The 16,270-nt window shown below is 53.4% G+C and overlaps 2 protein-coding genes across 5 annotated transcripts in view; one reads left to right on the top strand and one right to left on the bottom strand.

Moving 5' to 3' along the window:
- Nucleotides 1-2,830, top strand: part of Rtn3 (reticulon 3) — a 55,846-nt gene extending 53,016 nt beyond the window's left edge. For all 4 annotated transcript variants that reach the window (XM_021642284.2, XM_060385843.1, XM_060385861.1 and 1 more), the window contains one exon: nt 903-2,830. In XM_021642284.2, coding sequence (XP_021497959.1) covers nt 903-948 — 46 coding nt within the window. In that variant the 3' untranslated portion in view covers nt 949-2,830. The remainder of the gene's footprint in view (nt 1-902) is intronic.
- On the bottom strand, nt 2,824-11,939 carry Zfta (zinc finger translocation associated). The gene is made up of 5 exons (XM_021642286.2): nt 10,864-11,939; nt 8,339-8,833; nt 7,281-7,670; nt 6,451-7,011; nt 2,824-6,269 (listed from the first exon to the last, which is right to left on the bottom strand). Exons 1-5 carry the CDS (start codon nt 11,000-11,002, stop codon nt 5,803-5,805), a joined length of 2,052 nt encoding a protein of 683 aa, XP_021497961.1. The 5' UTR covers nt 11,003-11,939; the 3' UTR covers nt 2,824-5,802.
- Nucleotides 11,940-16,270: the final 4,331 nt, after the last annotated feature.

Below are 16,270 nucleotides of genomic sequence, written 5' to 3'. Positions count from 1 at the left end.
GCTGCTTTTATTTTTAATTGTTCATAGCAAGATGAGCCCAGCACTGATTTAGAATATTCCCTTTTTTTCTATGTTTTATTCAGCTGTTCAAGAAGTGTTACAACTGTTCACTTGTACCTTTCACACCTCAGGTATTAGTGTCTTTTCACGTTATCAAGCAGCTGAACGGATTAGGAGCATAGTTTAGTAGTAAAGCATCCGCTTAGCATACGTGGCCCCAGATTTCCGTTCACACTGCAAAAAGAAGAAGCTGAATGTCTATCAGGCAGCTCAGTCTTGATGCCACCATCCTCAGCTCACTGTTTGCTTTCTGTGGTACCCTCACACTAACACCAGGCTGAAGGCATGCATAGATAAGTGGTACTGCTCACCAATCCCACTTTGTTGGTGAGAGGTCGCTGAGTGCTAGCCGATGTGTGTAGTCCTCCTGAGACCTCACGTTGTGGAGAGTGGCTTTGACATCAGTGAAGGCTTGAGTGACCGCTTCACCAGACTAAAAAGCAGCTTTGATGTCCTCTTGCCAGACCTTGTTTAGAGAATCAAGAAGCAACCAGCCATGTCCTTTTCACACATCTTTGTCTTGTTGACTTGTCATTTCTTTTGGGCACTCCTTTTTTTTTTTTTTTTTTTTTTTTTGTGCTTCACAGAGTGAAAGAAATGTACTCTCACATTGCCCTACCAAGAGGATCCCAGTGAAGGACCAGGGGTCACTGTAGTAAAATAGGATCAGGCCCTGCAGTAGGGCAGTGTGGTGGGAACCCTCAGGCTTGTTTCATGCAGAGAACAGCGAACAGCTAAGCCATACCCAACTTTGCCCATTCCTGAGGAAATACAAACCTAGAACAAATGTACATTAAAAACAAATATTTTCAGTTTTGTTTTTTTTTTTCTTTCTTCAATAGGATCCAAGCAAAGCTTCCTGGACTCGCCAAAAAGAAGGCAGAATAAGTACATGGAAACCAGAAGTGCAACAGTTACTAAAACACCATTTAATAGTTATAACATCATCACTCGTACTATGAAGGAACTTGCTGTCAGCTTGAGCTTGGTTCCAAGTTGTTTGTTCTTTTTAATTTGGTGTTCTCTCTCCTCCTTTCCCTTTACCCTCAGTACCAAGCACAAGATGTGTTAGACTGAAAAAAGAACTGATCTCTTAGAACCCAAAAAAAATAAAGAGTGAATCAGATTAATAGAATTAATCAGACCATTGTGGTGGCGGAGCTTTTACCTGTACCATGAAAGGGGAAAAAGAAGAGAGAAATGTCTCTAGGGTCCTCTATCCAGTTTCAAGGACTCGTATACAGCTCCCATTTATAATTTTGACATTTTTAAGTTAGTAAATAATGATTAACTATGAATGAATAGTTTGGGCAGGAGTGGGATTTCCTTCCATTGGGTTTGTACAGCCCTCCAGTCCCACCTTCCTGCCTTACACCTAAACAGCTACTCCTGCTGTTCCTCCTCTTCCTTAATGAAAGAACTGTCAGCTCTGAATAACCTACAGGTGATAGAGGTAATTCCCTGTTTCCAGGATGTTATCTGAGAAATACAGGGGGAGGGCAGTGGCCACCTCCCTCTGTTGGAATTTCTAGGGAAGGAAGGGCTCTGCCAGCTGGGAGGGCAGTGTCCCAAGCCATTGGTCTGAGATACCAGTGTGAGTGTTGGTTTGAGAAATCATTCCAGAATGTGCTTTTCCCTTTTTTTCCCTGCCCACCTTACCTCAAGTTTAATAAATATGGTTGTACTTTTCTTATTATGAAATAAATGTCTGTAACTGCTGTACACTGCTATAAACTTGTTAAAGAAAAATATTCTGCATGTGGGCTCCCAGCCATTGAGTTATTGTAATCCTATCTCAGTTTGTGGGGAATGAGGTACAAGAACATGAAAAGACTTCCTTCTGTATCTTCCCTGCTGCTTCCTTCTCCACTGCTGCTTCCACCTGTGCTTTGCAATGCTTTAGCCTGAGGACCAAAGTCCCACTGGCCAAAAGTCATGTTTCTATTGTGGTCCAGAGGTTGGTAGAGGAGGTACATTTCTAGACTCATGACAAGTAGCTGCTTTGAGAGTAGAATCAGTGTTGTCCTGGGGAAATCTCCAAGTCAGACACTGATGAAATAGTTCCCACCATGGCCCACAGTGCTCCTTTGTGGAGTGTTTTTCAGAAGTTTTTGGTTGTGGGTGGCCAGGCAAGACCAGATGATATTGATAGACAATAGCAGAGGTGACTGGAGATCTTGATTTCTGAGACCTTGCGTCTCTCCTGCAACATGGAGATCCAGTCAGCTTGAAAGCTGGCATTCAAGATTTCCTTCAACTCTCAGTGCTGTGAGGAAGTAAGAGCTGGGGACTTCAGGGTATTTAATGTTCACAAAGTTCTGTGACTGTAAAATTAAGAATGAAATCTCTTTCTGCTCCTTCTGGGAAATGATTTACTCCGTTTTCTTAGTTTCTTTGCCCCTGTTCATTCTGAATTTTTGGTTTCCATTGTAGAAAACTCTCCATCGCCATCATCTTCTGCCCTCCCAGGAAGTGAATGCACTGGTGGTCTTTGGGGCCTCCCAACAGGGGGCTCCATTCTGCACTGGAAGCCCCCTCATCTTGCTCTTTTCTTTGTTGCTGCTGTGTTAAAATAATTGGAAAGATTTTTGTGCCACATGGGATTTTTTTTTTTTTAAAGAAAAACATAGATGAAAAAATTACTAATGAAAATGTGTGCGTGTCTGTACGTGCAACATAAAAATACAGTAGCATCATGGAGCTCTTTTGGTCCCTGTAAAACTGCAAATTGATGTATTAATTATAAATAAAGAACACAGTGACTGTCTCATCAGTCTGCAACTTTATTCTTTGTACACAGTTTGGGTGAAATGAGAGCAAAAGGCTTTCACTTCAGCCCTCATTCCGGAAACTTTCAAAAAGAACTCCCAAGATTGCAAGGATCCCCATGGCACTGAGCAAGCACAAGCTGCACTTGGTTTCTAAAATGAAGTTAGAGACCCTGTAAGAGATGACTGGAGTGAAAGGGTCTAGGTCAGCCTCTCACCAGCCTGGGAATGGGAAGGGTTCCCACTTGCCACAGGAAGCAGCCTATAAACCACATGAGCCAAAAGCTGAGCTGGTCATGGCATGTCTGGTCTGACATCAGAACCCATCTGACTCACTCTGCCCCAAAACTAAGTTGGTTGTGATCCAAAGGGCTGGACTTTTTGAGATTTTATTCAACATACCTCTCGGGAAAAACTTAGGCTGAAATACTTTTTAAATGACTGATGCAAACACAACTTCACAAATACACATACAAATGTCTGAATAGTGTCACTAAGTAACATGGCATATAAATATGTGTCCAGAGTAACATTTACATATGGGCCATAATAGCAAGCATACCGTTAACAAAACAATGAAGGAACTTTGCCTGTTTGTGTCAGAATCCCGAGGGAGGAGACCCACCAACCCCTTGACCCTTAAGGCCATAGGTCCAGTCATGGCAGAATCATTGCAGAGGTACTTGCTGGACAACCACCTTGGGGAGCTGCAGCTTGTATGGGAAAAGCCTATCAAAAACGTAGTGTGGGTCCTACCCTTTTCAGTAACCAGATGGACCCAAGGATTTCCGTCTCCAGCAAGTGCTTAAGAGATGATGCTAGCCTGGGTGCTACTAAAACCTGTCCCAGATATCCTGAACTTCAACAGTGAGCTCTGGCAATGACGATCAGCAGCTCCAGTTTTGCCTACTGTTTCTAAAAGGTGGTGTAGAGGTGGGGAAAAAAAAAATACTCGGTTTAAATACATGCATGATGGAAAGCAAAAAAGGTAGGTGCACAGCCTGGCACCATGATTTCTGTTCTCAAGATTTTAATACTGTCTCCAAAACCTGGCTGGTCAAAACTGGAATTTCACTGAGCCAGCAGCCATTCCAGATGGCCTGAAAACAAGCACAGATAAGCAGCCTTATTTCCACTGGGGAAACCTCGGCGGAGGGGAGGTGGGCCCCACGTGGAGTTCTGATCCACAGGCCTGCGCGGCTGGGAGCTGCCTGCACCCTCACTCCCAGGAAGCGCAGTGCTTTTCTCCCCTCGGGAGTCACAAGTGCTGTGGGCCTGCAGTGCCCAGCGCACTACATCTTGGCCGCCCGAATAGGTAAAGGAATCTTGGTGACTTGCCAGATTGGATGCAGTGCAATCTAGTGCAAAGCTCACTGAACTGGGAGTTGAGATATTTTTAATTCTAGTTTTTGACCTGTTCTTAGCTAAGAATTTCCGGGGTTTGGAATTTTGCCCCTCTCTCTGAAAGGGATCCTTTTGTGAACTCCAGGGTCCCTTCTTACTGACAATCTTGAGTTGTATAAAAATGCTATAAAATCCATGGTATAAAATCAAACTCTTGATCAGATCAGGAAGTCTGGGGAACTGGGCCTGAGGCACTTGAACCCTGAGCTCTGGCTCTGGCGGGTGAGAAGGAACTTCTTTTGCTTGTTTTCTCACCACAAGGGCTGCACTGGCCCCAGAATCCAGGGCCCCTCTCGTGCCCCAGCTCCTGACCACCGCACCCTGACTTTAAAAGGTGGGCACAGTGCCTGCAGTGCCTTCCCTCTGTGAAGAGCAGACACTGAACCTAGAGACAATAGGCCAGGGAAACGTGGGGATATTTAGTATCCTCCCAATCCCCTCACCACACTCCATTTCTGTTCTTCCTCCACCATCTCACAGCTTATCTCTGATACACGCAATAATAAATAAGACATTTGCACATAAGGGTGATTGGGCCAGTTCCCCTCTCCCCTTCATATAAAAAGCATTAAATACAGTTTCAAAATAAAATACAAAGAGCAAAAAAAGGGCCTGATCTTCGGACCACCTGTTCTCCACGGGAGAAGGAAATCTACACATCCCTCTTGGACCTGCCTGGGAGATTGAGGGGCCCTTCAGGCACCACGGGGCCTGGCGCTGTCTCAGTAAAAGAGCAAGAGAGGCCGAGGCCCGGCCTCAAGCCCTGGGAGCTGAGAACTAACTAGTAGCGTGTCCACACAGGACAATTCACGTTCAGAAGGAGCAGTAATAGCGACCAACTGCCCCGTGCCCCGGGCTAGAACGGTGCTGCCGCTAGACCAAGCGGGCTCCTGTTGCTTTCACCGTGCGGGTAACAGAAGCCCTCTGAGTAGGAGGGCCTAAGGAAAAAAAGTGCTAATCCCTTTATGACCCCGGTCCCAAAGGCGTGGCAGCGGCCCAGGAGGGGTGCGCTGTCCCCTGGGCCAGCCCGGGAAGCTGGCGAAACCGACTGGGCCCTACCGCTCCGCCCGCACCCCGACCCCTGCTCAGGCCCTGTCCACAGCCTGGGCCTCTAAGAGGCCAAGAATACCAATTTGGACCCCACCCCAGCAGCCCGGAGCCGAGAGCCACGCCTGCTGGCGTGTGAGGCCGCATAGAACTGGGCCCCCGGCCAGGGCAAGCGGCCAGCGCGTCCTTCCTGACTTTCCTGCGCCCTGCCTTCAACCCTAATACTGACTGTCGGCGCCCCAACCCGGGCCTGGCGGCCCTGCGCCCTCGGGCGCGACCGGGAGAGCTCGCTGTGAACAGTGGGGAGGCGCTTTGGCTTTTCCGGAGTAGCACCACCGCACGAAGCGCGCCGGGAGCCCCGCGCCAGTTCGCGCCAGAGACTCACAGGCTAGCTAGCACAGCAATGTCACCGAGGGACAGCAGCGGCACCACCCCCAACCCCGGCCCTGCCCGGCCAGCGGGGGGCCCAGCGCCAGCCATCAGGGTCTCTCAGCTCGGGGGCCAGGATAGCGCAGGGCGAGTGCTAAGCGCGACACACTGCGCCGGTCTTGAGGTCCGCGCCGCCGTCCCGCGCCGCCGGGGCGGGTGGTCCGAAGCCCTCGTGGCCGTAGCAGCGCAGTGCCGCCTCCTCGTACGCCTCCAGGATGGTCTGGCGCTCCTCCGGGGTGAAGTCCATGGAGAAGGGATGCACCTGCAGAATGTGTCGCTTGATGGTGCTCACCTTGAGCGTAGCCAGCGCGCCCCCGCACACCATGCACACCAGGCCGCGGCGGCTGCCGTCGTAGTCCATTAAATACTCGCCCCGCCAGCGCGGCTGGTAGTTGCGCCGCTGCTCCCGGCTGCGCGGCGGCGGCGGCGGCGGTGGCGGCGGCGGCGGCGGCAGTGGCAGCGGGGGGAAGGCCAGCCCCCCGGACTCCTGGCCATCATCGTCATCCTCGTCTTCCTCGGCGGGCCGCTCCGACGAAGCTCCAGGGGACAGCGGCGTGTCGCCTGGAGAGGAACAAAGGGCTGCCTTGGAGCTAGTGTCAGGAATCGGGCCCAGTCCCTGCTCTCCATCGGCCCTGCCGTCCCGTCCTCCCATCTCTCCCTACAGCCTTCCACTCTCACCACCCTGCCCTCCGAGCCCAGCCCGCAATCCCTCGCCAGCTGCTCTGGCCCTCCACAGGCTCACCCCACCACTCCTCCTCTGGCTCCGCCTCCTCTGCCCCTCCCCCCTCCTCAGACGCAGAGGCTGCGCTGGGGGCGACAGGGCCGCTGGGTGACTCCGGGCTGGGTAGCCCCAGGGCCAGCAGGTGTGCGGCCTTCTCGCTCCACTCCTGGGCGATGAGGGCCTTGACCGGCCCGCTGAGGCTGTTGGAGCCCGGGTGGCGCTGGCGGATGTGTCGCTTGATGGTGCTCATCTTGAGCGAGGCCAGCGCGCCCCCGCACACCATGCACACCAGGCCGCGCCGGCAGCCGTCCAACTCCATGAGGTACTCCAGCCGCCAGCGCTCCTGGTAGTGGCGGCGATGATCTCTGCCCCTCCTCGGGCGGCCCTGGTTGCCCGCCCTCTCGCCCTCGCCCTCGCCCTCCTCGGCCTCCTCCTCCTGCTCTGCCGGCCCGGGCCTCTCAGGCACCCAGCCAGCCTCTTCCTTTACGTCTGGGGGGCTGAGATCCTGAGAGGAGGGGGCTCCAGCAGCGGGGGCGGAGTCCCGGCTCTTTCTGGTCAGGTCCTGGGGGACGAGGTCATCGTCTGTTGGGGAAGGGGTGAAGGAGAAGGGCTCAGCCTGCTAGCTGGGTTGCCCATACCCACACAAGAGGCCTCCATCCTTGCTCCTCACCCCAGCCCCAAGCTAGCCGGCCCCAGCCAGAGAGAGTGGGGTGAGGAGTTGTGTGTCTGTGTGTAAAGGGAAAAGAGGCCTGCATCCTTCAACCGAAAGTCCCTGCCTCCCAATTTGGTTTTCAGCTCCCACGCTGCCGCCCTAATATTGAAGGGATCTCAGCCCTGGGACAGCCTCGCACCTGGTGAGGGCTGGGTGAGCTCGGACAGAGCCTCAGGCTGGTCACCCCAGGCCTGCAGCAGGGCACTGCGCTGGGGGCCACTGAGCCCTAGGGAGCTGGGGTGCACCTCCAGCACGTGAGCACGGATGTCGTCCAAGTGCAGGCTGGGCAGTGCCCGGCCGCAGGCCATGCACACCAGCCGATTCCCCCGTGGGTCGTAGTCCATGAGACACTCGGCCCGGAACCAGTTCTGCAGGGACTCCTTCAGCCTCCGCTCCAGGCGCCGGGACCCCAGACCCCTGCTACCCCCAGGCCTTCGGGAGGCTGCGAGGCGCCGGCGTCGAGGTGCCACTGGGCCCCCTCGTACCCCTCGCCGCTGGCGCCGGCAGCCCCCACCAGCTGGGGCTTTGCCTGAAAGGGTTGGAGGGAAGCAACTGAGTCTCTGGCCCCCACCACAGCCAGATGCTCCACACACAGCCTCTTTCTCACTCAACTCTGACACAGGCCCCATGGATGATCTACCCCTGTCTTCCTCTCCTCTCACTTCTGTTTTGTTTTTATTTAGACAGAAACTCAGATAGCCTAGGCTAGTTTCAAACACCCTATGTGGCCAACGCTTGTCTAACTATTGGTGCTCCTGCCTCCGCTTTCCTGGCACTAGGGTAACAGGCTTGTGCCACCACACCCACTGCTTTCACCTTAACCCCTCTCCCTAATCTTCCTGTTTAATCCCTCTAAGTCTCACCCAGCCTCCCTCAGCCCAGATTTCAGGCCCTTCCCCCAGGCTTCACCGTTCCAACACCACACCCCATTTCCCTCAGCAACTCACAGCCCTTTCTTCAACCTACTCCTCCCACCCCTACTACTCCTCTTGCTCCTTCTACTGCACACTATCCAGGCCTCATGGATGCTGGAAACTATCCCCACATCTCTATCCCTCCCACTATCAACAGACTCCACCCAAAGGAGCAGACACTTGATCAAAAAAAAAAAAAAAAAAAAAAACTAGCTGGCAGAGAAGTTGCCCCTCCCCAGACACCATCACACACAAGCCCCTGTCTCTCCATATTCTGTATTACCTGAGCCCTTAGGTGGGCAAGCTTGAACGTTGGCCCCCTCTTCCTCCTCTTCATCTTCTTCCTCCTCCTCCTCAGCCCCCTGGGCCCCCAGGCTCTCAGCCTCACCACAGGCCCCCAGCCCCAGATGAGCATCCCAGCTGTTGCTGATGACTTCCTTCTCCCGGGGACTCCAATGGAGGGAGTAGGGGTGCTTCTGGCGGATGTGCCTCTTGATGGTGCTGAGCTTGAGGGTGGCCAGGGAGCTGCCGCACACCATACACACCATGCCGTGCCGGGAGGGGATGAAATCCATCAGGTACTCCAGCCGCCAGTGGTCGTGGTAGTAGCGCCGGTGGTCCCTGCCAGGGATTCGACTCTTTCCAGGCCTCGAGGCCCGAGCCTCACAATGATCTGAGTATTTCCTGCCTGAAGATGCTGGTCCCCTGGCCCTGGAGGAGGGTAGCGGGGTACTCCCCCAGGACCCCAAGGCACCCCCTTCCAGCTGAAGAGCTTGTCCTGAAGAAGGGAAAAGGGAGACAGGTTCTCAATCTCCGATTTCCAGGAAAAGGATGAAGAGCTTTGATTTGGAAGCATGAGGGGGGGAGGGTTAGGGCAAGGAAGCAGTGGCAAGAGCAATGAAAATGGAAGTGGGTGATGAGGGACCCAGTGCGAGAGATAAAGAACAAAAGGACCTGGGTACTGTGGGAGCTCTCTGCAGACTTTAAAAAGATGGTGAAGGCCAAAGTGGATGTCAATCTACAGGGGTATAGGGAGGGATAAAGCCAGGAGAGCAGCAGGCTGGGCAGTTACAGTGGAGCAAGCCGTAGGGAGAGAGGAACAAAGGGGGTAGCTGGCTCTATACCCAGATCTATGCACAAGACCCACCCACTGGGGGCCCCACCAGGAGGGCCCCAACCAACGGTTATCTCCCCTTTTCCAATAACGCCTCAAATAAGCTGTCCTATAAATACCAGTTTAGGGATGGGGTGTGAGCTCTCAGGTCTTCCACTAAGGGACACCTAAGGCACAGCTGTCAACATCTCCAGGGAAAGAAGGACTCCCCCAGAATCTGGGAGGCCCAATAACCCTGAAAAGGGAAAGCAGGAGGGCCAGCCACCACAGTGACTACTGAACGTGCTGAGGACTGGGGAGCAGCCTCCACCCATCAAACACATGAAGTCTTTCTAGGCATTTATCTCATTTGTGCTAGCGGGGACTTGGTTACTGCCCTGCCATTGGAAGGGAGGGCACTTCTGGGCCCCGCCAACCCATTAGTGTCCCTTCCCTTGCCGGAGAAGACGACACCCTGCCGTGCTGGCTGACCATTTATTTTATTTAGAAAATGGTCTCCTGGCCACAAAGGCGAAACAAGCAGGTTCTGGTCACTCTCGCAGTCCAGAATTCCAGGGTCAGACAAATAAAAGACAGGATCAGAGAGGGCTCCTGTCCCTGCCTGGAGTTTCCTTTTTTTTTTTTTTAAGTAGAGCTACAGAAAAAAAAACAAAAAACACTAGATCCAAGATCAGGCTTCACTGGTGACTTGCTCAGTGACCTTAGGTAGGTCACATCCGCTCTCTGGGCCTAAGCGCCTTTGTCTGCAAACGCACTGACTGGAGAGCTAGCGTCCTACTAAGCAACCTTCCAGTGCAGAAACCACGTAGCGTCTAAGGCAGACCGGCCCTTTAAGAGCAGGAAAAAAAAAAAAAAAGAAAGAAAGAAAAGAAAAGAAAAAGGAGGAGCAGAGATTCTTTAAAAACAAAAGGGGATGTGGGGCTTAAGGAGAGAGGAACCCTCCAGCGAGTAGAGAACAGTCTTCCTAATCAGGATGGAGCCTCCAATGATCTAAAGGCAATGAACTCAGCAGTAGGGAGACAAAAAAGCAGTTGGCTTTGAGGGCCAACTAGTACAGCTGACAAACGGGGGCCAAAATAAATTCTGAACGCGACAGCGCACTGGCAGGAGGGGACATCTACCCTCGTGTGCGAACCCATCCCTTAAGACCTTCCCGATGTAGGGGACCACAGAGGTGGTCCCCAGGGCGCGGGCTGTGCTTTTCTTTTCCCCTTAGCGCAAACAGTAAAGGGAAGAGTTCCCGTCTCCAGCAAGGCCACGCAGGAAAGGGACGGCTCACCGGAGAAGAGCGGAATCCCGAGCTATGTTACTCTGGGGAAAGCCTCAGAAGGGGACGTGGGGCGCGGGGGGAGGGCTGAGCAGCCTTTGAAAAGACCACTTGGAGTGTGAAAGAGAAAGGGCGGGAGCTGCAAGTTCCAGCGCCTCGACCCCCGTGTCGCTGGCCCCTCCAAAGCGGGCGCCGCGGGGCCCTTTAAGGAGCAGGGATCCGCCCCAGCCCGGCGGGCAGACCCCGCTACGGGCGGGGGGCGCCCCGCGGGCCTTGCAGCCGCGCTCTGCGCCCACCAGGTGGCGCCCCCCGCCGCCCTGCGCTCGTCCCCCGCTTTGTTCGGCGGCCGAGAGGGGCCCGGAGCCGCAGCCCTCCCCTCCCCCACGCCGGGGCCCCCCTACCCCGGGCCGTCGGCCCCAGCTCTTACCGCCGTCGTCCTCCTCGGGCTCCGCGCCGCCGCTCGCTGCGGTGGGAGGCAGCCGTCGGCCCCGTGCCGAGGCCACTGCGGGCCCGGGGCCGCCCCTGCCGCCGCCGCTCCGGCTCCGGTGGTCCCCGCCGGGCTCCATGCGCTGCGCTGCGGAGCGGGGGCCCCGGGGCGGCGGGGCGCGGGGCCGCGGAGCCAGCGGCGGCGCGCGCGGGGCGCTCGGTGAGCGGGGGACCCGGGCGCGGGGCGCATTCACGGGCGGCCGGCCGCACGGACGGCTGGCTGCTCGCTCGGCGGCGCGGGCTGGACCGGGGTGGGGATTCCTGTCTGGGGCCCCTGGGGCTCCTTTAAGGGCTCCTGGGTAAATTTAAAGGGGCCGCGCGCAATTTCCTCCTGCCAGCTCGCGGGGGGCTGGCGCGGGGAAGGCGGGAGGTGGCGAGTCCGCAGCGGGCGCTTGTCACGGTCGCGGGGAGCACGGACCTCAGCGCCCTCGCGGGCCCGCCCCGCCGCGTCCGCAGCTGCAGCTCCGGCTCGTAAGAAGTCACCGAGGTGACCAAGGGGCGCCCGCGTCCAGTCCTCTGCGAAGCGCTTCAGCCACCGCCCCCTCGGGGCATCTCTGCGCGCTGCTCTCCGCAGCCTGCTAGCAGGGGAGCACCCGGTGCGGCTGCCCGATCCTCTCCCCCGGGTGCCTCCTAGTCCTCCGGCACAAGCTGGGCGCGGGCCCCAAGCGGACGCGCCTGGCAGGGGCCCCAGATGGCCGCGGCCCCGCGGAGAGGGTGGAGCCGTGGGGGCTGCCGCGCCCCCTCCCGCGGGAGCCTGGGGCTAGTGCTGGCCGCTCCTGCTTCTACCGGGGAGGGGCAGCGGGGCGAGGCTTCCCCGGGCCGGAGTGAGGGCGGCGGCCGCGAAAGCGCAAGCTGGGACGAGGGGCGCGCGGAGGACTGGAAAAGAGCGGCTGCGCCCGGCGTTGCGAAGCGAAGGTGGCCCCCGGCTACAAGCCGGAGAGAGAGGGAGAGTGCGGCGGTGATTCTGGTCCTGCCCCCGCAGGCCTGTAGGTGCCGGGTGAGGCACTCCGCTCGCTCAGCCCCGGAGCTCCTGCGCAGGCAGGATGAAGGGGCAAAGAATGCCGACCGAATCCGGATGGTGGGCACCTGGAGACGCGCGTCCCTCGGCTGGGAGCCCCTGGGACTAAGTCTGGCTACGGCCCGGGGACATCTCCAGTTCCCCGGCTCTCGGAAAGCCTAGAGAAGGAACCTTGAGAGGTTCTGGGGTCGAGGCAGCTTGGGGTCCTACGAGGACCAGCTGGAGAAGCAGGTGCTCGCTTAGCCTTTGGTTGGTCCTCCCATAACAAAGCGGAGGCCTGGGGATCCAAATTACGGGATGCGGGAAGACCATGAGGGTCTTATTATCTAGAACTGGGTTTTAGTCCCTCCCTGCCGGTGGGGCGGGGGGGGGGGGGGACGAGGAGGCGCATAACCGTCAGTCCAAGAAGTTACCCTTCAAGGAGTCGTTCTCACACTCAACACCTACTATGTGCCACAAGCACTGACTGGATATTCAGCAGTGAACAAGATTGCTACTACTCCCGTAACTCTGACTTCCTCAGCCTATAAAAAGGAAACAGTTACAGCCCCTTGGGTGTAAGGAACCTATTAAATTACTCCACACACACGAAACTATTCCCCCAGGTGTATATGCGGAGAAGACGGGAGCTAAAATATCTGAAGTGCTACAAGGACACTGTCACTGGTGGAAATCCACCCCCTTTCCAGTGTCTTCTGTCTCCCCCAAGGGAGAGAATTCCCTTGGGGGAATGTTAAGTCCCTGTCCACAGCTCTGCTCTCCCATGATTGGCTGCCCTTCCTTTCACCCTCACGGAATGAATGCTGGGTGCACCATGAGGTAGAAGGTTGCTAGGCGGAGAAACGCAAGGAAGATGACAAGGAATTGATCTTTACAGGCTCCTGTGTAAACTTAAAAAGGGAAAAGAGGTCAGGAGTCATGATGCAAGCCATTGATCTCAGTACTTAGAGGCAGAAGCAGGCAGATCTCTGTGAGTTGATGGCCAATCTGATCTATATAGCTAGTTCAAAAAACAGGAAGAGAGAAAGGGCTGGATATGATGGCACGCAGCTATGAGGCCAGCAGTCTGTAAACTGAGGCAGGATGATTAGATGTCAGATCTAGATTCTGTCCCCAGAACCTTTTTATTGCTGCTGCTGCTGCTGCTGCTGTTTGTTTGTTTTGTTTTTTTGAGACAGGGTTTCTCTGTGTAGCCTTGGCTGTCCTGGACTCCCTTTGTAGACCAGGCTGACCTTGAACTCAAAGAGATTTTCCTGCCTCTCCTCCCTGAGAGCTGGGATTGCAGGTGTGCACTGCCGAGCCCGGCTCCCCGAGAACCTTTTCTAAGGGAATAAAACACTCCAAAGCAATCTAGTGACCTAGGTGAAAGAAGTCTGTTTTTCTAAGACCTTACATTTCATCTAGTTTAGCTTCTAGATTTAGGGGCCCCTCCTGCAGGGCCACCAACTGCAAAACACTTGGGAATCTATCCTTTCTGGTATTATTTATGGAAGGCAATTTTGTTACCAAAAGAAAGATATCACAGATACTTGGAGCTATTTTTAAGTTGCCAGTCCTCACCCACACCCTACAGTCTTAGTCTTAGGAAGGAACCCAAGGCTCCACAGTTTGCAAGCATTTTCCACCATAGCTTAGTCCTCACAGCCAACTCATGAATTTGGACCTTTTAAGATGTAAACACAGAGTCTGTAAGACAGACGGTCCAAGCCAGAGGTGGTGGCACACACCTTTAATCCCAGCACTTGGGAGGCAGAGGCAGGCAGATCTGTCTAAGTTGGAAGCCAGCCTGTTCTACAAAGCAGGTACTAACACAACCAGGGCTGTTACACAGAGAAACCCTGTCTCAAAATATATACATACATACATACACACATACATACATACATACAGAGTCAGAGACAAGCAGGGTTTATGAGTTTCCTGCCAGGACGGCCAAGGATACATAAAAAATGAGACCTTGTCTCAAAAAAGGGGAAAAAAAAAAAAAAGCACTAGCCCAAGATCGTCTGTTAATTCCTTTGCTTAACCACCTAGTCAAAAAGTATTACCTGAAGCTAGGCACAATGATGAACTATAATCCATCACTCAAGAGGCTAAGGCAGGAGAATTGACACAAACCTTGAACTGACAAAATCCTGCCTCAAAAAAAAGGAGGAAAGAAACCTAGGTCAGGAGTTCAAGGCCAGTGTTAGGTACACAGAAAGTTCACAGTCAACTTGGCCTGTATGAAATGCTTCCTCAAACATACACAAATCTAATAAGGAGAGAGAGAGATACTTCTAAAGTGCTTTCCTTCGGAATATAAGGACCGGCATTTGATGCCCTCAGCATCCACATTCAAAACAGAACAAAAAATTGGGGCTGGAGAGATGGCTCAGAGGTTAAGAGCACTGACTGCTCTGCCAGAGGTCTGGGGTTCAAATCCTAGCACCCACATGGCAGCTCACTGTAACTCCAGTTCCAGAGGAATATGACACCCTCACAAAGACATACACCAAGGCACATAAAATGAAAATAAATTTAAACATTTTTAAAAATCTGTGCATGGTGGTATTGCTTGTAATGCCAGTGCTGGTAAGATAGAAAGAGGTAGTTTCTTGGGGCTCCCTGGCCAGCCAACACATCGCTTTAGTAAGTTTCAGGCCAATAGGAGACCCCGTCTCAAGAAGGGGAGCTGCCTTTCTCACACATGTGTGCACCACACACATATGAACAGAAATAAACACGTGAAAGGTTTTTTAAAAATGCCCCAAAAAGGCACAGCTCGGAGACAGACCTTGCCTAGGATATTCGAAGTCCCAAGTTTGATCCTCAGTACCACAAAAGCAAATGACAGCACAGAGGTATCCCCTTCCTTCCTAGGAGCTCTCTGGTAAATGTGGGGAGAAGAAACCAAGAGTGACCATCAGGGCTACAATGTGACTTTCAGGGAACCAACGAACTTCAGCCACCCTGAGCACCTTCCTCTACTGAAGAGAAATGTCAGCTGGGTGTAGTGACTCAGGCCTTTGACTCAGGCCTTTAATCCCACTTGGAAGGCAGAAGTAGATCACTAAATTTGAGGCCAGCATGAAAAAAAAGAGAGGAAGCTGGGCATGGTGGGGCACGCCTTTAGTCCCAGCACTCCGGAGGCAGAGGCAGGTATATCTCTGTGAGTTCCAGACCAGCCTGGTCTACAAAGTGAGTCCAGGACAGCCGGGGCTGCACAGAGAAACCCTGTCTTAATGAAAAAAAGAAAAAGAAAGAAAGAAAGAAAAAGAACAAGGGGAGAGTATGAGGAGAAGGAAAGGAAGATGAGGAAAGTAGGAAGAGAGGAAAAGAGAAAAGGAAGAGGAAATTTTAAAATAATACTGTTTTATAAGGGAAGAAAAAAACATTTTCCTCTGCCATTTTTTTTATGTAAAAAAATAATTATTTTTATGTGTATGTATGTTCTACCTACGTGTATGTCCAAGTACTGTGTGCATGCCTGGTGCCAAAAGAGGCCAGAAGATGGCACTGAATCCTCTGAACTGGAATTACACATGTAAGCCGCCATGTGGGTGCTGCCAATTGAACTTGGGTTCTCTGGAGAAGCAGCCTCTTACCCACTAAGCTTTCTCTCCAGCTCTTTTTGTTTGTGGGGTATTTTTGTTGTTTTGTTGTTGTTGTTGTTTCCAAGACAGAGCTTCTCTTGGCCTTAGCTGTCTTGGCCTTGCTTTGTAGACCAGGCTGGCCTCGAACTCACAGTGATCCACCTACCTCTGATCGCTGGGGATACCGGTGTGCATCACCACACCTGGCTTTTTTCAGTCCTTCTTTAACCCTTTAAAAACCTTTTTTTGTTGTTGTTGTTGTTTTTCTGATCATTTAAAAAGAAAATCATGAGCTCCTGAAAGCATAGTGAGTTCTCAGCCTCTGGTACCACTGGGATGCCAGAGTTGGTTGCAATATGGGGTTATATGTCCAAGAACAGCCACTAACCTGGACAGGTGTCCAAGAGACAGCATGGCTTGAACAAAGCCTGAACAGACCGGGAGGCATTGCCAGGAGGAAAGAGGGACAGCAGGCTCTGCTGGCCAAGGCCTAGTCAAAGATAGGCAAATAAAAGAACAGAAAAGGAAAGGGAACTTAGCCAGGACTAAGACTCAGAGGCTGCCTTGAAAGTCCAGTGTGTTGGGGCTACAGAGATTACCCAGCAATTAAGAGCATTGTCTGCTTTTGCAGAGGTCCTGAGTTCAATTCCCAACAACCACATGATGGCTCACAACCATCTATACTGGGATCTGATGCCCTCTTCTGGCATGCAGGTGTACATGCAGATAGAGCACTCATATACATAAAATAAATA

The sequence above is a fragment of the Meriones unguiculatus genome, chromosome 1 (genome assembly GCF_030254825.1).
Source record: "Meriones unguiculatus strain TT.TT164.6M chromosome 1, Bangor_MerUng_6.1, whole genome shotgun sequence".
Classification (NCBI taxonomy): Eukaryota; Metazoa; Chordata; class Mammalia; order Rodentia; family Muridae; genus Meriones; species Meriones unguiculatus.
The sequence above is the reverse complement of the archived record's forward strand: the minus strand, read 5'-3'. Positions and strand labels throughout refer to the sequence as shown.